This window comes from Fundulus heteroclitus, chromosome 5 (genome assembly GCF_011125445.2).
Source record: "Fundulus heteroclitus isolate FHET01 chromosome 5, MU-UCD_Fhet_4.1, whole genome shotgun sequence".
Taxonomy (NCBI): domain Eukaryota; kingdom Metazoa; phylum Chordata; class Actinopteri; order Cyprinodontiformes; family Fundulidae; genus Fundulus; species Fundulus heteroclitus.
The window spans coordinates 6942806-6963898 of NC_046365.1; the positions used below are offsets into that span (position 1 = coordinate 6942806).

General features: G+C 40.9%; 1 protein-coding gene across 1 annotated transcript in view; it reads left to right on the forward strand.

The window, feature by feature from the left end:
- Positions 1-21093, forward strand: part of ntn1a (netrin 1a) — a 78920-nt gene that overhangs the window by 36367 nt on the left and 21460 nt on the right. The window contains exon 3 of the mRNA XM_036136789.1: positions 15308-15496. Coding sequence (XP_035992682.1) covers positions 15308-15496 — 189 coding nt within the window. The remainder of the gene's footprint in view (positions 1-15307; positions 15497-21093) is intronic.

The window sequence follows — 21093 nt, forward strand, 5'->3', positions numbered from 1 at the left end:
TTACCTTGGCTTGTTTAAACACCAAGGTTAACAGCTTTCATTTTATACCGTCTGTGATTGCCAGTTGACTGTAAGTTTGATGTTTGTTGTTTTATCTTGCTTTATTGTTTTATGCTGCCTGATTTGTGCAGTGTCCTTGAGTGACCTGAAAGGCACTTTAAATACAGTGTATTATTATTGTATTAAACTGTCCTACACAGCTCATTATGCTCCTGTTTCGTCACAGGAAGTAAACTCTTGCGTTTGTGTCCACTGCTTTAAGGGAATGTGGGACTTTCAGAAAATGTGATGAAGTGGGTTTCGTGTGGATGATATTATGACTAATGGAGAATCCACATTTTAGGACAGCTGTACTGCTACCTGAACCTGTTTTTATAAATTTTTTCACATATCTTTGACTTTTCTCAGTAGGAAAAAGAGACTTAAATATGATTTTCAAGGTTGGCATGTAGCAAACCTTCCCCCTTGTTAAAGCTAAGTGTTAATAACTGACTGGTTGTAAAAGAGAGGTCGGGTGGCCAAGTAGCAAAACTTCAGTACATCAGTAGCCACAGTAGAAGTGATGGACTTGATGTGACGAGAGGATTGGAAAACATGAGAGCGGTATTTTCGCTCCTCCACTCCCCTTTGTCACTACATCCACTTAGATTTCCTCTGCTCCTGTTTGGCTACTCAGCTGAAGGCACTTTCATGCCTAATAAATTTTATGGAGACACTTGTCAGGGTACCGCTCACTAATGACATCTGCCGCGGGGATTGCCTGGTTTTCCCAGGAGGAAAAGAGGAGGCAGGATGAGGAGGAGAGTCACGGAGCGGTTCGGAGGAGAGGTTGCTTTGTGATGGGAAGTTCACAAAGGAATGCAGGATGCGTGCGTGAGGGGGTCAAAGGTTTCACACCTACTTAACACGGCTATGGCGCTGTGGTTCCCAATTAGCATGCAATAAAATACTTATCTGCAGAGGCTGGGGTAGGCATTTACTGCCCAGCATGTTGAGCTCACACTGTCCCTGTGAACATGTTTTTTTTTTATTAGAGGGAATGCTTCACAAATGGCTATATAAAATTCTTCAAAATGAATATATGTTGAATAAAAACGATCAATGTCCAGCACCTCATGGCTGTCAGGTTTGTCACGCATTGTTCCCATTTAGCCCAGAAAAAAACATAAAGATTTTGACTTTTATGGTCTGTATGTCCTGTCCAGATTTAGCCTATGTCAGCTAACCAATTCAGGCTTGGCTTGCACACTTTAACTTCAGTAGACTTCATGTTTTTTTGTTTTTCAGCCACATTTTATTGGTAGTTTAGATGGAGTTGCATTCTTTATGTTCTTAGTGCAGCCTGTTGCTCGGTGGGCTATGGTTATTCTGCGTCATCATTAGGCACGTTTTATGTCTTATTTTACAACATCCAGCCGATTGACGCCTCAAAGGTGAACTTAAACTGTATACATTTACAACCTTAAAGGTGCATAGTGGGAAGTTTTGAAGTGAAGTATTATTTATTTTATTTTCCATATGTGCCCTTACAATTGCCCGACATGTAAAATGAGTTATATTGTATTGACCTCAGTTGCCTCTATAGGCTGGATATTCAGTTCATGAGAAAGTGATCTGGGCTGAAACCTCTGTGGGTGTGACGCGCTGCACGCTCATTCACCTGGCTCTTTGGTTGAGTCTCCGCTGTAATAGATGCATTAGCGAAAGAAAATGGGCTACCTTCAATATTTATAGCTTTCCTACCTCTGAAGACATTACACCTCTAAACAAAAGGCCTGTGCAGTCGCAGCGGAGGATGCAGACATCTGCAAAAAACCCTGGAACTTACTCTATGCTCTTTTAAGGATATTAAACTCCCTTTTCATTTTTTATGCAATCCCACTGCACACCATGGGGGAGGAAGATCAAGGTTTGCAGCGACGACAATGCAGTACCATATGAACATTGACCAACAGTGACAATTGGGCTTATAATTTCCCAGTAGAAGCTTAGTAGTTGACCACTAACCAGAAAAAGTGCAAATCTCTACGTTTCTAAATGGCCGGTCATCGATCAGACTGATCATTTTGGTGTGCACAAATCTTTATCACTCAGAACACATCATTGCTGTGCACTCCTTAACCCACAATTACCTGATGCTGATTTTCAACACGGTTTCGGTCTTGCATCTCATCTGACGACAGAAACATGTCAGGCTGTGAATACAGACTTCTAAAAGATATTTGAAGAAATAAGTTGTGCAAGACAAAAAAAAAACAGAATAATCTTTAGGGTGCTGAGAGAGATATTCCCAGTTTTTTTGTTCTGCTTCTCACAACCACAGGAACAAAAAAAAAAAAAAAAAAAAGCGCTCTGTCTTTATATGCCTTGAGGGCAAAATTACCTCCTAATCTTCCAAACATCAAATCTTCAAACACTGTTTATTTTCTCAGCTCCCAGCCGCCAGTCAGTGTTGGCCAACTGCATTCTGTTCTAATACCTTGGATTTAAGCCCTTTTGCTTTACACCGACAGAGAGGAGTGATGGCTTTAATTGCAGGGGCTGCAGGATCAGCGTGAATCACAGATACGGGGGGGGGAGTTAGCCTCGTATGAGCTCTGTCTCATTGTCTCCCGCTGACAGCGCCAGCCCATCCCTGTCAGCCTCTGGGCCAGCGACGCACATGAAGACCTGCTGGGAGTTATGTAGACCCAGAACATCAAGGATCTGGCAGTCCCATAGAAACCGAACTCACAGGGTAAACAGCCAGGAGGTGATGTTAGAAACGAGGAGACAGCTTCAGGGATCTGTCTCCCCAGTTCCCAATATGTGTCCTCTCCATTAGCAGAGATTGTGATGCTTAAAGCAGAGGAAACAGAATTAGGTGTAAAACAACCGAGTGTAAAGAGAAGGAAAGAGGTTAGTAAGCCCTGACAAGCGTGTTGCATGGATCCAAGTGATTTACAGTTCTGGCCTCAATTGGGGTAAAGTCCCAGATTGTTCCATCAGAGACTGATGGCAAAAAGAAACATCACGCACTTGTCGCAATGATCTCCCCCTTACTTAAAAAAAAAAACAACACAGAACTTTGCTCCAACACATTCATACAAGGTTCCCACTCGCAGCCCCATTCATTAAAAAAACTCAACAGCTCTCTTAGGCTTTTTTGTTTTGGTGTTGTGTAAATCTAGTTAGTTCCAATCATCTTCACACTCAAAAAGAATCTTTTTGCCACCGTGCCACGACATCCGCTCATACGTTAAAACTCCTGAACCGCGAGGTGAAACGGCCGTGCCAGCGCTGTCAGCTCCGCTTCCCTAAAGACTCAATGCGCAGGACGTAATTCACGGCTCAAACTCCGTGGCGAGCGGCTTACAATGCGATTGTCATCCCACGGCGGATCCCTGTCTGGACTCGCTTGGTGCGGATGCGGCTGCGAGCATCGGATCGCTCCTAAAGCTGTCAGTCCCTCCGCCTATTAAGACAGCCGCCCGTAGAGGTTATTGTTCGGTGACTGATGGGGGACCTGACAGGCCAAAGAATCTTTATTCGCCCTAAACAGGGCCTTTTCAGTACTGTCGTGTTGAATAGGACCTGCCAGCGTCATCCTCCAGCCATGGCATTTTTATGGCATAGCTGACATATGCACAACGCGCTCGTCAGTCGCTCCGTAGCGCAGGGCAGCCTCCCTTTCTCCCCGCACTGTATGTTAGCTGATACGTTTTTTTTTTTTTTTTTCCCATAGACATGAAGCACAGGGAGTTCTTCTCCAGGCAGCATCACTTTTACCTTGTGCTACTCACCCAAAGGGCCCACATGGAAACGCACACTTTAACGAGACCGATGCTCAGATAAAGACAAACCAGAGAGAATCTCTCCTGTCCATGCATACTTGCTTTCGCTCACACACACACACTCACACACACACACACACACACACACACACACACACACACACACACACACACACACACACACACACACACACACACACACACACACGACTCAGACAAAAGCCTGTTGATTACTCAGCAAACTGGATGGACCGCTGATCACAGGGCAGCCCTTTTTACTAACCGGCCTATTATGTGGTCTCAGCGTGGGGTGGAAGTGTTTCGGAGGCCTTAGGCGGTGTGGCTTCGGAGAGCCAAAGGTCCGTGTGTGTGTGTGTGTGTGTGTGTGTGTGTGTGTGTGTACACGCGTGCACGAAGCCGGAGAAGTGCTCCCATGCTGCGCTGCCTAACGAGAGGGCAGGTCAGCCATTAAATGGGCACTAATGCGGGAAATTGGAGGCCATTAGGCCCTTCTTTGTTGGCGCGGCTCAGTGTGGCTAGTTAGACTCTTGAAAAAGGGAAAGGCCTTATTAGCCCCCGCGTGCAGACGGGAGAGAGTGAATGGACGGGCCATTTAGCTCGGCTAGGGCTGCCGCAGAGTGAAAGGCCGTGAATACATGCATCCAATGTATGTTTAAAATGACGTTGCTTTCAGGTTGTAGATTAAATCAAAGAACAAAAACAGTGTCTTTGACTTATTGTAAGGCCTTATAGCAAAAATAGCTTGCCTCAGTATGTCATATACTTATTTAAATGGACCAACATGCAAAAAATGCATATCAGCTCTGGCCCCCTGTATCTATGTTTCAGACTCTTCTTTTAAGACAGAAGCTAGTTCTTGAGTTGCCCTGTTTTGTTGCCTACATCGACTAATAAATGCTGCTCAGTTTTCTGGCCAACAACCTTTGCTTACAGATAAAGAGAAGAAGCCTCCGCTTTTGAACCATTTATCTTGGAGCATTTTGGCTATTGATAGGGAAAAAGAAACAAAAGCCAAGTGAAAGACAAGACACAAAATAATTTGGAAACAGTGTGAGAATGCCACAACTGGCTAATCATTAGCCGCTAATTACGTTGAAGTTAGAGTACGCTACGCCTTTCCTTACTGGTGCTCAACTAATGTGACATTTCTTGTTTTTCATTGAGTCTGGGCTGTATTCAATTGCCAAGATTTATAAAAGCTGTTCTTTTTTTTCGAAAACACAAACAAGCTAAAATTTGAATGCTTTTTAGCTGTTAAGACCATCCTAGAATGAGACAAACATTAAAACCACAGGAAATAGACGAGTTAAAACTGGACTAGGCAAGTTAATTATCTTAAAGGAGCAGCACGTCATATTTTACCACTAGGTGGGGCTTGAGCACTGTCTGAAGACCAAAACAAGATGTATGACAAGCCACGCCTCTTTCTACCTCCCTAGCTGCAGCCAGGCCCCTTCTTCCCCCTCCCCTTCTCACCCATTGCCTCGTACGAGCATATTTATAAAGGATAAATCATAGAAAAACAGCATCAGCCTTCAGAAGAACATGTTTAGTGAAGAATTAAGTAATTTATAACTTTATAATGCTGTTAGCAAGAGAACATTTTGATCTACTGGGGTGCTCACCGCCATTTTGCTCACATGGTGGCATCTTGGGGCAGGGAAGGGCTAAGCCCTGATTGGCTGGCCCAGCTATGTGAACAAGAGACTGTGAACAACACAGAGAGATGCTGTGAGGTCATACTATGGTCCATCTGAAATAGTACCTTTAGTTCTTCAAGTCACTACATTCTATGTCTTTCTATCTAAAATAATGAAATTTAGCTTATTGCCCCTTTAAGGTAATTCAATAGTTAAAGAAATGTATGGCTTCTAAATCGGCAGAATTTTCTGTCTTAATGCTTTCGGTTTAAGGTTCCGTTGATGAGATGGAATCCGGTGCAACCTGATTTTTATTGGCTGAATAAAACAAAGAGTAAACTAGATCCAGCCCTCCTCCAACCAATGCTGCAGCTCAGCTGGCTGAAAGAAGAGTACTAAACTCAACGTTATATTTCGTGTTGTGGAAAACACCGACAGTCATATTGTGGAAACCATATGAATTAAAATAGCATCAAATGTCAACCGTAAAAGCATTAAAACCATAATAGTCAGTATGTGTATTTTAGTTGCTTTTGTATAAGCATTTTTATATTCCTCTATTGCTTTAAATTTGAAGATAAATGCTGTGAAGGTGTAGTATTTTAGTCAAAGTCATCATAACGTGAACATCTCAAACTGGCTTATCCCTGGGGTTAAATATTCCACAATGTCTATAAATCACAGTTTATGAAATATGTATTTGATTTTTTAGAAAATCAAAATCCCTTTTGTCGGGGGATTCTTGTTTTTTCTTAAAATATAGCTAAAATGCCATCTTGTTCTAGTGGATTCCAGTATTGTGTACTCTCTCGTCTGTGGGAGAGATGTTTTGGTTAAAACTTACTGTTTTTGTTTTTTAATCTAAAAATTTTAGTTTTCTTTCCCCTAACCCAAACCATTTGTCATTTAAGAGGAGAATAATCCACAGCATAACTAAAACTTTCCTCTAGTTATTTGACAAGTTGCTTTTTTAACTTTTGTTCATTTGTGAATTATTATTCTCATAAAACTGTGCAAATTAGAAAGGAAAAAAATAAAGTTTGTAGTCTTAGTCGTTTCAGTCAATTAAGATAGTTGTATGTAATTCAAAAGCTATCTTCTCATGTTTTGATCAAACTTGTACACTTTGCTTCTCGGTTTGGTGTTAACCATCCCATTAATTAAACATGATAATGAGAATGCTTCATTAAAAATAAAAAAAAAGATGGAGAAAGTGTACTGAGCCACAAATTAAAAGTTGTCCATAAAAACGTCCTAAGTTAAATCAACAACTTTTTTCCCTCTGACAATCTTTCTGATGGCTGCCGAATCAGATTTTTCATTTTGGCTGAATTTTTTTTAAAAGCAAAAACTCTTCCCATGCTTTTTATTGGTGCTCCTCTGCTCATCTCTGCCTTGAATCCCCAGCTTAGCGTTAACCCTCTCCTGCTGCTCGGAGCCTCACCAGGGACCCCTGGTTGCTCTGCAGCGGCGCCGTTCTCACAGCTCTTTATTAATCGAGCCGCATTTTATCATCCGCTGACAGAACATGCACTGAAGTCTCTGCCCGCTTCGCTCGGGGAATCGCATTAATTTGTCCAAATCTGAGAAAACATCTGGGTGCTGAATAATGAAACAGAATGGGGAGAAATAAATGAAGTTTTTTTTTTTTTTTTCAGAATTACCAGAAGAAAAAAGAAAAAACTGTATGTTTTCTGCATGCTAAGGAGACGAGTAGAAGCTGCTTGACAGCAAATGGAATGTGTCCACTGGAAATCGGTGCTGTGCGCATATTTAATTTGCCTTTGATACTCCCGATGGAGTGATGAATATTCTGTATGACTTGATCTCGGTTAGCCAAGTCTTGTCAAGCCACATGCTCTAAGAAGCAGAAGCAGTAGATGGATCTCCGTCTCTCTTGCTGATCCCCTTTTCACTTCCTCGTGCTATTTCTTTCTACTCTCAGTCACTGTTCATACAAAAGACAAACTGCTTTATTGAAAACCTTGAAACAGAACAGGACCTCCTTCGGGCACGATAGAGATCCAGAATTTAGTCAGGGTCATTAGAGGCAAAGAAGAAGGCCAAAGGGCTCATGGGGAGCTGAAGCGTTACGGCTAATTGGCTGCAATAAATGAAGTTCGCTTGCTGGATATAATCTCTGCAGGAAGCGCTTCGCTCTTCCCACCGCTGAACCCCAGAAAGATGAAGAACATTTTACACAACCTAATACATACACTATTTATTGTGTCTTGCTTTGATTCATAAAAACTGTAAAACAAGTGCAAGAGTTTCCGTTCTGTGACAAGCGTTGAACATGCTGCAGCATTTTGAAAAGGGGATGCTTGTCAGTTTGGGACTTGATTTACCGTTTTACTTATGGAGTTCTTCTTTAAAAGATATGTTTAAACTTCAGAACTAAATTTGTTTTATATAAGACAGTGATTTTATCGCTCAGAAACCAGTTTGATGTCATATGGTCCCTGCACCAGTGTCTAACTCGACAGAGAGATCAGAAAATTGTTTCATTAATTTAAATAAAAATCTAACAAACACTAATTAACCTGTCTCCTGGAAATGAGTAACAATCAGACCAACTGCAGCCATGACTCTGATTTATCAGTTCATAATTATAACAGACAGTAAATCCTGGTTACATGATGAGCATAAATTGTTTTTACATCACTCTTCATCAGTTAATATGGAGATTTTTTTTTAAATAAGTGATGTTCCTCCAGTGTTTCAGGAGACACACTGTTTGTCTTTTTTTTGTGAATTTCCAAAACACGGTGCCTCCGGAGTTACTGTTACTGTTTTTAAATCCCTCCCTTCTATGAAAATATCAACAAAGAATAATTCTCCTGCAGATTGATGTCTGACGATGTCTGCTCTCACATTCCAGACATCTTTCCGCCTGTTTTTTCAGGGTTTTTTTTTTTTTTTGGCCTTCTTTTCCATTATGTGTGCCTTTTTCATAAGGCTTTTAGAAAGTCACAGAAAATGTACCAATATTTTAGCCCAGTTACTAGATTGATTTTTTTTTTCCTCTGGCAATTTCTACAACTCTTACAAGACCCTTTACAACAGTTACATAAATATAAGGAGGGAAAAAACAACATAAATTGAAATAATCACTGCTGCATTTTCATGCCGCTCTACATTTCTTTGTAGCAACTATTAAACAGAGTGTTGCTGTTTTATGAAAGTAGCAGATCACCTAAAACCAGATCATGGCTCCAGAAATTAGCCAGGCCCAGACCCTCACCTGACACTCAACCCGGGTTTGCACCACATTTCTCTATTCATAGCAGTAAATAATGACGATTGTGGTAGACATATTAATCATATAAATTATGCTAGAAGTAAAGTCCATGATACTTTCTAGTTCTGTAATATCTGCCTTTTAGCTGATGGCTGCAGTATAAACTATAGTGGCCTTTACTTTTTAGACTTTACTATTCCACCCGTACTATTTGATTATTCGTTATGGGATGGAGGTTTAACACCAGCAGATATGGAACCACATGCAGCAGTCAGTCAAGCTTTTCTCTTACAACGGATGGTGCATTTACACGCCAAACCTAGAAATTCTAAACATATCAGTGAAGGGAATTTCTATGTCCATTAATTTGTCAGGTTCATCTGTAAAAGCACCACTGTTAGTTGCTAATCTATGGTTCAGGACTACGCGTGCAATGAGATCTCGCTATTTTAAAACACCACAATATTTTCTGTCAAAAGGAAATCTGTCTCACAAAGCGCTTTCTTATTTGTTTTATTGGTTACTATTATGAGCCCTGGATAAGAACATTTGTTCTGTAAACTTTACACACTGTAAAGTTTGAGACTCTTATTTTGAAGTGAGAAAGGAAGTCCTTCCTGAGTTGCCCTGTTGTGTTGACTGCTGACTGATAAAATGGGGTTATAAAATCACGGAAAAAGCCACTTTTTAATCTTTTTTTTTTTTGTTGCAGAATTTTGGGTAGAAAGACAAACTGCTGAAAACACTGACATTGGCTTCTGCTTTGGGAGTAGTGATTGATGCTAAACTAAGAGGGTATTTCAGTTTTTTTAAGGGATTTGGACCACAGTCGATCATCTCTACTTCAAAGTTTGCAATATTAGCACTGATCTAACTTTAACTGGAATGTGCTACGCTGAACAGAGATGACTAAAAAATTGTTTAAGATTCAGGAAATCTGCTCTTTATTTGTGAAAGTACACACACAAAAAAGCACAATTTAGAAACTTTTAGCATGAGCAACACCACAGACGTAAAGATTTAAATGTATAGACTTGTTGGACCTGAACCAGATAAAGCTAGACTGAACAATGTTTCTTTAAGACAGAGTTTGCCAATTACGAAAACAAAAGACGTGGAGACTTAGCTTTGCTAAATTATTTCTAAAATCCCGTCTTGTCTTGCTCTAACCTAGCATTGTGCATCACCTCATCATGTGAACTAGATGCATGATGGCATTTCTGTTCATATCTATTGCAGAGTTCATGTAACAGTTATACAGAATATATCCATCATTTGGTATTTTAGTCTCTTTACTCCCACTGCTGAAAACACTCTTTGAAGAGTACTGTATACTCAGATCTTTGCAAATTCCTTCATTTTTCATGAGTGCAATGGGTCCATGTACAAAACTCAGTATGTTTTTGCAATAAATGTGTGAAATTAGCTGTACGTTACAACTAGATGCAAGTGAAAACGCATATGCACAGTGTATCAATTAAATGATCGCAAATCAATGCACATACAAGGTTTTAATTATATTTAACAGGTTAAAGTCAAGTTTAAAATGAGTATTGATGCAATTATTGTTGTCTCTGTGTTTAATTAATGACATTTTCTTTAATTGTTAGAAATTGAATATAACAATACTGTTTTATATCATGGAATGATTATGATGTATTTTAACATCTTCTGTAACTCACCATCATTTTACAAAGTGTTACTAAAATTATCTGCAGGGCTATTATAGAGAAAATACATTTACAGATCATTTACTACGAAACGTTTTAAATAAAAAACAGTTTCCCTAAAGAAACAAATGAATCATATGCGATCTTCTACCGTCTACCTTCTATCAGTGGATAGCAACCAGTTAGCAGAGCTATGCCGGAACCCCAGGCTTTCTCCTTTGAAGACCTGAGAAGTTTACAGTCTTCTAAAGAAATTACATTTCAGAATGTTCCTGCAGAGCAAATATTTATGAATATTTATCAGACTACTAACAGGATTAAAGTAAACTATTCAGGTGTGGACTCCCCTCCACGTCTTCTTGAAAGTGGTGCTGTGTCACTCGCAGGCTTTGGGGTTAGTTTATTTTGCTGTTCTGTTTGGATGAGTTCTGAAGAAACAGGGCAAAAGAATATACCATACAATTGAGAAGTAACGTTATAAGTGCTCCAACAAGGCTTGGTTAGAGCAAAAAATGGGTGTTTTCTGTTTTGAGATTGCTCCTCCTTGGTGCACGACCAGCAGTTAGAACCAGTCCAGCGTGTCGATTCAGGCCGTAAAGTGGCAGAGATCACTTGCTCGAGTGTCTCTTTACAACACATCAAGGCTCTGGCCAACATTGCTCAATTACCAGGCTTATCGTAAATACGATGAGCTTAACCTCAACCTCCAGCTCCGTGGCTTGAAATTTCCCTCTAATTAGCAGGGGCTACATGACTGAGGTCAGTTGGTGGTTTCTGGAAACCACTCAAAGGGCCCAATTAACCGGCTTTCCAAAACACTGTCGGACACTGAAAAGGGCCCGGGTTTCTGAGCATGCACAGAAAATGGCATCACATACTACATATAACTGAGAAATCAATTTCCTGTTAAATTTGGCCTGCGGAGAGTCAAAATATGTAATGGTCACAAGAGTGTTTGTCAATTTTAGACAGTTGTGGACCTCACCTTTCACACTAGGTATAAATAAGAATGTTTTTACATCAGTTACCCGTACTAGAAAGGTGGTGGTCCATACCTTGTTTTAGCAGGAGAGACACTGCTGACTCTTTTCAGACTGATTACCAGATTAAAAACAGTACATATAACATTTATTAAGACATTTTTATAAACACTTGTCAAAGAAAGATATTTTCAATCACAGGGGACAGCATGGGTTTTGCTGTTGGAGGTAGATTTGAACAATGCTGGAAAATCTTGTCTTAGCTATCCCATTTAATCAACCCTCAACAACGTTTTTCTCAGATTTAGACATCACTAGGTACCTTCATGTGCATGTCCTTTCACTTTTTAACCATATTTCAAGTGTTCACGTAGGTTGTAGATATGTAAACAAATAATCAACATACAATTAGTTGTGTTGGCACAATGAACTGTATATAATGATGTGACTCTTTTAAAATTCAGCATATTGTAAAAGTATTAACCCTTCATGTTATGGAAAGACACTCTTGATACAAGAGAAAACTCGGATACATTTTTTTAAAAGAAAATGGCCGCTTATCAATTAATCATTAGTCGATCAATAGGATCAATCAACTTTAGATTAACTCATTGATCAATAACCTGCACCCCTAGATTGTTGTATTTCTAGCTACGTACATTCTGTTCAGCAGCTATGTACAAAGCAATCATGTGCCAGTGTAACAACATTGACCGGTGTTCATCCATCCAGGTGTGTTGAAAACTAAACGCGATTGTTCTGTGTTTCTGCAGCTGATCCGGTCGCACAGACGTCCTAGTCAATACGAGTCCCGCCTTTTTAATCTCACCCTGTTAAGAACTATCCCCGTCACACCATTCAACCAGTGTTTTCCACCTAAAAGGACTTTCATGTATTCTTTTATCGTTAGATGGTATATAGGTGTTTTTGGGATGTTTCAATTCTTCTTTATTTCATTTGACTTATAGTGTAATAAACAAAGGAATCTAAAGCTATAAATCCCCCTATGTGTCTAAATAAAAAGAATGAGAACTCTGATTGTCTTTCACGGTCTGCACTACTACAGCTCCTCAAAGTGAAAAGGGAAAATGGAGCTATAGACTCTTTGTTTCCTTCTGAGCTGAAGGGCATCAGACGAGCGTTACACGTGAAAGAGCTTGAAGGATGCTTATTGCCAAGAGAGTTTAGATCAAGTGGTTCTCAGTTGTTCAAGTTCAGAGCCCTAATATGGCAAACAAAATGCCGACTTCGGTTTCACACCTTCTCGAGCATCCTGTATAGCGGCTCTGCTATAACCGACATGCCCTCCGGCACAACTGCACTGTTCTTTCTGGAGCCTCGTAGAGGAAGGGTGTGAAACAATCTGTGAGGTGTAACACAAACCTGTCTGCTGGTCTAAGGCTCCACACTGATCCTCCACCAGCTTTACACCTTTCCGCAGCGATCCCCGTTACCTGCAGGCATGCACAGAGGTAGCGTCGACTAACTGCGCCCCGCAGCTAGAGTCGGACGGAGCCTGCGTTACGAGATTCCCAGACCGCATTGGCTTTGAGCTCCACGTTTTCAGCACAATGGGACAGATCACTTGAGCGCTGTCTAAACAGCAAAGAATCAAACCCATTGTGGAATAAAAGGCAGCGCGGTCACACAATATCTATGAATTAAAGGACGTTTTGGCGCACCTTTCATCCGTCAGCGTCTGGGAGATTGGGGTATCAGGTTGTTGCTGTAGGTGGGCTGGAGGGGGATTCCACTGGACCCGCGAAACGCTTCTGTAGGAATGTTTGAAGAAAATTAGCTTCGCCTTATATCTAGAAACACCAACAACAAAAAATACTTCCATCATAAAAAGGGTTGTCATATCCACTTTGCCCTTTTTCCTATTGGTACCCCAATTTTGTAACGTCGTCTTGCCATTTTGCCTCAAACTACCTCAATTTTTGTCAGCCCTTGAGTATTTTTTGATGAATTATGTATATAAATACGTACATGTAAAATGTAAGCCTTTCAATATTTATGCATGTGGTCTCCCCTGACTGACCGACCCAGTCAGGTGAGACCACATGAGCAGGAGCTCTCAGCCACACCTGATGTGCCCTTAAAGATGCTGTGTACGGGTGATGTCAAACTGTGATGATGCAGGAAAAGTGCTTTGGAGGACTTTTTATGTGCTGCAAAACCTTAACTGCGTTAAGTCAAGTTTGACGACATACTGTCAGGGCCAGGAAAGGCCCAAAAGTCTCACTGAATAAACTATTGCAGCCATCCTACTGACGATACCCAGAGCTGCTCTGTTTGTTTACTGTACGTGACATTTAGATACAGTAATTGGCTCCTCGGAGTGGAAATATCTTGTGGGTCCCGAACAGGCACAAATATTCAAGAAAGAAAAAAAGAGAGGAGGAAAAACATCACACATAAGGAAAACTAACATTTGTAGAATGCTTCAGGTGATGAAACCTCAGGCCTCCTACTTAGAGCTGGATAAAGACGGGATGCTGAAAATTCAACCATAACTCGGTATCAATATAACCCCATTCTATACCCTTGTGAGGTAATGTGCATGAACACACGCGGCTGAGCCACAAACCGTATCAGAAGTAGCGCTGTTAATAATGCATGAAGCTGTCTGCGGTGCCGGTGGAGTAGGACCAGAGTCTCGGACGGCCGGGCCCTAATGAAGCTAGGCATGTCTGCCTCACTCCACTGCCAAAAAGGCATGAATAAACATCAGCCGGCTAATTAAACTCAGCTCTGGCAACCGTACTCGCCAGTAAACAAGCGGCAGAGATGGGGCTCTCGCACACGCTCGCTGGGATTTAGTGGGAACGGAGGAGCGGTAATACCAGGCCTTCGCTTTCTGTTTAGTACAGTAGAGTATGCACCCTGGAGAGGGACAGCGGACACTGATAAAAAATACAGAACGAGTTAGGAAGAAGATTAAATCCTTGACCTCATTATTCCACAAGTTTAAACTTTCTTGGACTCTACTGTATGGTGTTCCTGAATCAAAACATTTATTGGAAGAACCGTGATATAACAGAAAATACTGTTTAGATGAAAATCGTCTTCACAAGAGCTCAGACGCTGAGGAATTAACTTTTTATCAGTACAGATTTCAGATTTAGTTTGGGTGCTTAAGTTTCATACGGTATATTCTCCGTAGGGCGGGATGATATGGACCAAAAATAATATCTCAATATTTTTGGGCTGAATGCCGATATATGATTTTTATATCAATGTGTTTTTTTTTTTCACAAAGTAATTATAAAAAGACTTCATCAAACCAAAGCTTTTTTTAACATTTTTTAACAAACAGCTGTAGATAAATATGAGAAACAGCTGAAATATTAACCTACTGGAATACATAAAAGTAGAATTCTAACGCAACATGTACCTTCTCGATATAAACAATATAGGCTCATCTTATATCTCTTTTAAAAAAATCTTGATACTTTTAAAATCTCAACATACTGCCCAGCCCTGATTCTCAGTGTTTTGTTTGGATTTTACTGTATATGATAGACAAATAAAGTGGAGGAAAATTATTCATGGTTTTCATTTATTTATTTATTTATTACAAATAAAACTTAGTGAATTGTGCTGCGCTTTCTCTATTCAGCTCTGTCGATGTTCTGCTTGTAGGCTTATCTCCGCCCCAGATTCATGTGTTCTGGTTTTCTTGAGGAATCATCTTGCATTTCACTCCAAATTTGGTCTCATCTGACTGCAGCATCTTATTGGACTGCCCTTGGTTCTTTTTTTTTTTTTTTTGCTGCACCATGTGTTTGTGCATTCCCTTTTTGAAAAGAAATAGACATCCCCACTTAGAATGCATAAACTCTATGAGGTTGCAACAATATTTCTGCCGAACATTTAACTAGCTGTGTTTTCTGCTGATTTTCAGGATTTATGCCCACCTTTACTCATACGCTGAAAACATTTAAAAGAATGAAACCAAACTTCTGCATTCCCTCCACAGCCTGCCACTGTAACCTCCACGCCAGACGGTGCCGATTCAACATGGAGCTCTTCAAACTGTCGGGGAGGAAGAGCGGAGGGGTCTGCCTCAACTGCCGGCACAACACGGCCGGCCGCCACTGCCACTACTGCAAGGAGGGCTACTACAGAGACCTGTCCAAGCCCATCTCACACAGGAAGGCCTGCAAAGGTACTGGGCCCGCTTCCGTCTTTTACAGTGAACGTTGTCCACCCGGTCAGGAAAGTTTCACAAAGTGTGTTTGCGTGTTTGCGTGTGTGTGGTTGTCTTCCTCTGACGAGTTAGATGTAAGAAGAAGCATTTTAGTCCCTGAACCCGTCTCACCTCGCTGCCCTTCCATCAACAGAGATGAGCTGGGGGGGGGGGGGTCTTTTGGGAACCCGGAGGTCGGGGTGGCATTGGGTGGGGTCAGGCCGGGCATTCCCTCAACGACAGAGTTATTTAGCTTAGTTTGAGCCGGGCGAGGAGATGACAGGACAGGCAAAACAAACAGAGCCAGGTCTCTAAGTGATCCCCGGTGAGGACCAAAGACGAACCAGAGGGGGGGGGGGGGGGGGGGAGAACACTGGAACAGTTGCGAGAAGAGGGAGCGACAAAGCAAAAAGAGTCCGGAGGTTGCGAGGGAATGAAAGATGGGAGGAGGAAGGATGATGGGTGAGGGGGGGGGGACACACCCCTACACAGGTGCGCTCACAACTCACCTCTGAATGAATCGCCTGCCACTAGCCCTCACCATAGCTAATATAAGGGTCAAAGACAGAGAGGAGGAGGAAGAGGCGGGGGGGGAGGGGGGGGGTTGGTTGGGGGAGTGTGTTTTCTCACCTCTCCTATAGCTGCAGGGAAAGATAACAGGAGCCCAATCCTTGCACAAACAAGCCGGGGGGACGCGGCAGGACCCGTGCGCACATACACAAGAAACGCATACCTGCTTTAAGGTTTCAGAGCCGCCGCCTCTGAAAGTGCCCCGCGAAGAAATATTAGCCGCCTGCTGACAATTTAAGCCCGAGTTTTCTTTTGTCAGTCAGCAGGAAGTAAATAAATAAACGGGCCCATCAGTCAGTTTGACACACATGTATGTATGAGCAGAAAAAACCTTCAAGAAGACAACTTGAAGAATGTGATGTTAGTTTAGATGAAACGGGTTCTTTTATTCAGCAGCGCTCCAAGACTAATCCAGCTCCAGAGACGATGATCTGTCCTCGGTGGAGATGTTCCTCCTTTTCAACCTTGTTTTGCTATAAACTCCATTTTTTTTTTTCTGCCTGTCTGACACGCTTCATGCCTCTGTGACAGAACATTTATCAAACTAACGCAGGGGAGCATCACCTGGGCCGCGCTCGCTCCCATTAGATTCCTCACATCCTGCAAGCATATCGAGCACATTTCCTTATTTTTTATTATTATTTGATAACACAATTCTTCAGATTTATTCACCCCCAGCTCAGTCACTCATGAGCAATATTCCTCAAGTGATTATTTAACACCTTCCATGGCTTTAGGCCCATTCTCCTGTCGGCCAGGAATGCAAACACGCCATTCATCACGGCGGGACACAGTGTGTCGTTAACCCCCATCCTCTGCTGTGTGTTGCAGGACAGCTTGTAGTTTTGGTTTGTTACAAGTTGAATTCCCGTCTCGTGTGTCCAAGGTGTGAGTCTTTCAGCACGGCAAGACTCGCAGTCACTGTTTCATTGCTCCTAAAAATAAAGCAGTTAAATCATTATGGTCCTGCTGTGCTTTTCATCACTACAATGAACTAAAACGGACTCTGGGCAAACTGTGGGCAAAGCTGATTACATTTGCTCAATATTTTCTCTACAATGTAAAGAAAGTTGTCATCAAAATGTGGTGAACGGGTTTTGCCGTCTGATGTCTGACATCATTTAGAATATTAACCAGCCAAATGATATGATTTTGTTCCTTTTTTATTTTTTTGCATGGTTAAGTTGCGTTGAGCCAAAAATATACCACATATATACCAGACAGAATGTACAGTAGATCATCTGGTCATCTGCATAAGCATTGATTTAGTCTGCGATTTGATGCTTTACCTAATTCACATGGTTAATCTGCCAAACTAAATAATTTGATCTTGTTTCATTTATTTACTGTAATCTGCCAAATGATCAGATTTCTTTGCTTTTTATTCAGCTCTTGATTACGATGTGGTTTGAGGTAGTCATCAGCTTATGTTTATCCAGTTAGATACCTTATACAGTTTAGATTATGAATCTGCCAAATATTTGATGTTCTTACCTTTCGAGTTATTCTGCAATCACATTGTGATTGAAATTTTTTTAACTAAACATCACAGATGGAATGAATATCATATATCTCCTAAAATGTAAATAAAGCAGTGCCTTTCATAGGTTTTCTTTGGCATGTCGTGCTTTACATAATATATCGATGATTAATATTTAAAAAAAAAAAAATCTGATTTTTTTTTTGTCTTCATTCTTTAGACATTCAAGTTGTGATTGGACGCAAAATTTATTTTGTTTAACCTAAACCAAACCGAAGGAAAATTATGTAGTCAGCATTTTTTTACTTTGCCATTTGTTTACATAAGTATCAGATTAGTCATTTAGATGACTAAAGTAATCGCTTTTCGTTAAATACCGTATTGAAATATTCCAGACAGAAAGCAAAAAAGTAGTCATTAGCATCAATGAGATTTTTTTAAACCATTTGATATCTTGCACAATTTAGATGATAATTCTGCTAAATTATCTAACTTTATAACTTTTTAATGATTTATTGTCTTTTATATAAATCACACCAAATGTAAATAAATGTAGCCATCAACATAGATGAGTATTTATGGGCCATTTGATGCTCTATACGTATGTATAGGGCTGGACGATATAGAAAAAAGGCATATTGATAAAATAAGAATCATATTTATCGATATCGATAATTATTAAAAAAAAAAATCAAAAAATATATTTTAAGTGCAGCCTTGGCCATTTTATGCTGTTGCTTAATGACTTGTTGTCAAATAAAGAACACTGAATTTAAACACAACCCTTTATTGAACCAACTTTTTACCAAAACTGTAGGACTTAAAAAAAGAGAAACACCTCTTTTGAACCACACGTCTATTGATCGATATATATATATATACATTTTGATTTTGGAGCCAAAACAGACAGGACTGCAATAATATTGCCCCCAACATATCATCTTAAATGAGAAATAAACCATCAATCACCAACGTGAACATTTCTTGTTGCATGAGTCGGATTACAAATGTGATGTTAGGGAAAATCCAGATAAATTAGTCCCGACGTGAAGTCAAAACAGTGAGCTGAAAGCTGTGACAAATGTGAGTGGCATGTACACCTGACATCTGGAGTGAAAGGATGTGGAGTGCGTGCATCTGGATTAATGGGTTGGCTTTCTACCCATATATTAAAATATTACAATCTCTAAGGTGATAGACTGCATGTGTAGCCTTTTTTTATATGGTTTAAATCCAATTGAACGAATATTTAAGAAGGAAAATAACTTTTAATCTAAATCTCAGCACCATTCTGGGGTATGATTTAAAACAATGTTATTGCTTTCAGATAATGATATTCCCGCAGGCTCGCAGCCGGAGCGCGGTCACGTCATGCTCTCATTACAAGCCATGTAAAAGCCCAAATCCTCTCACCCACACTTGGGATTCATTTCCCCTCGACTCCTTGGCGTTTGCAGCCACCCCTCACCGTAGTGAAGCATAAACAGATTTCATCATTGTTTAAGAAATCATCGGCTCGCCCCAAACGGTTTTGTTCAATTTAATCTATGAAATTTGCCAGAGTGCACGCGCCGCCCACCTCTCCCCCCGGCCCTGTGTGATTATAAGCAAACACTGTCCACATTCAACCCGGGGATTCGGTTACATCAAAATAGACGCGTAATAAAGGATCTGCGGTAATTACCCCAAGCTGACAAATGACACAAAGCATGGACGGACTCCTTCGCCAGGCAAAACATTATTTTGTTAGCTAAACCCGGAGCATTACCGGTGAAGAATCTACAGATCACTGTGTTACATGGTCTCTCTGCTGGGGAACGGTGTTACCACACGCTGCTTTTTCCCTGTGCTGGACACCTTCATGCGCTGGCAGATCCCCCGCCTCAGTTTTAACCACATCATAACTCAGGATAATTCGATGAAACCCAAGCCGCTAAACCACTTTCATGCCCGCTGATCAAACCACGTGGAAGCTGCAGCTCAGTGACAGCGATTAAGAGGTTTTGGTTATTTATTGAAATCAAAAAAGAGAAAGGCCCTGTGCCGTTTGGCCCGCCAGAAAGTGAGGGAGCGCGGCGGGCAGGTGGAGGAGCCCAGCAGGTAACATAATCTCCTCAGAAAAGCGCCTCATTTCCGTCGAAGGCCGGAGCGAGCGCAGAGCAATCCCTGCCCGGTGGCTGCGTTCACATGCTTCACCCCTCATTGAGTACCAGGGTAAACTCAGATCAGTTTTCAGTCAGCTCGTGTTTGTCTTTTTGACTTTTTAGGCCGCAGACTTGAACACATTGAGGGGATTTGACAGATAAATACCAAAGTTTGGTTAGAGAAAAAAAAACGATAATCAGATTGGAAATGAGCAAAACCCGAACAACTGTTTTTTGGGGTCTGGACAGCTACAGCTGCCTCTCTAAGGTTACATGTTTTGATGATGTACATTTTTCTGATTTTAAAAAGTCAGAAAGTATTGAATCAAAAATACAACTGCCTAGGATTTTCTTTGAGACTTTTTTTGTTTTTAAAACTGTTGCCTGCTGTTCTGTCAATATTTTTTTTATTTTACAACCACGTCCTGCATTTGTGATATACTTAATTTTTAATGTTGTAGGCAGAAACAAATTAGTAAATAATTGTGAACTTTGAGAGAGATAATGGCCTTGGAAATCGTGTTCACATAAAAGTCTAAAAAGTATAAGTGTTACTTGCAGGTAGTCAGTCCTCTTTACTCCGATGCCTACGAATTAAGTTTGCTGCAACCAACCGCCTTCAGCAGTAACGAGAAAAGAGATTGTGTGTAATTTAATCTGAATATAAATCCAGGGTTTCGGTGAAGGCGTCAGAGGTTTATTGGAGAAAATAGGAGAACTAAAAAAGCAGAACAGAAAACCAAGGAACACAGCAGACAGGAGGTTGTGGAGACGTTTATTGCAGGGTTGGGTTTTATTCAGCAGAGACTAAATCCAATTAAGAATCTTTAGGAAGAGTTGAATATTGATGTTCACATATTCTCTCCGTCTCCACTGACTGGGCTTAGGATATTTTGCAAAGAAGACTGTGGGGGGGGGGGGGGGGAAAAACGAACTATCTAGCTGTCTAAAGCTGGTGAAATGGTCGAGAAAAGGGTGGCTTAACAACGTGTACGCACTCCAAAACCTTCAGGCTATTGTTAGAAAATGTTTTATTAGAAAAGTAATAAGAAAATCATGTCATCATGAAAATCATTTTCCTTCTACCTCACTTCCATGTACTGCTCTTGTGTTAGCCTGTTCCATAAAATCCCAATAAAACAGGGTGAAGCTTTTTGGCTGTAGAGTTACAAAATGTGAAACAGTTCAATAGTTTTACAAGACACCGCATGTAGCCTGAGCTTCACGGTCTGGTAAAGTTCAGCAGCCCTAGAAGCCAAACCGTCTCCTAATTAAATCCGTTCGTCAGATGAGGAGGAACGTGTTTTGCATACAGGCGTCGGTCGGGTTTTGATTTAGAGATGGTCTGTTTTAATCAGAACGTAATGCCAGAAAATCCCCCG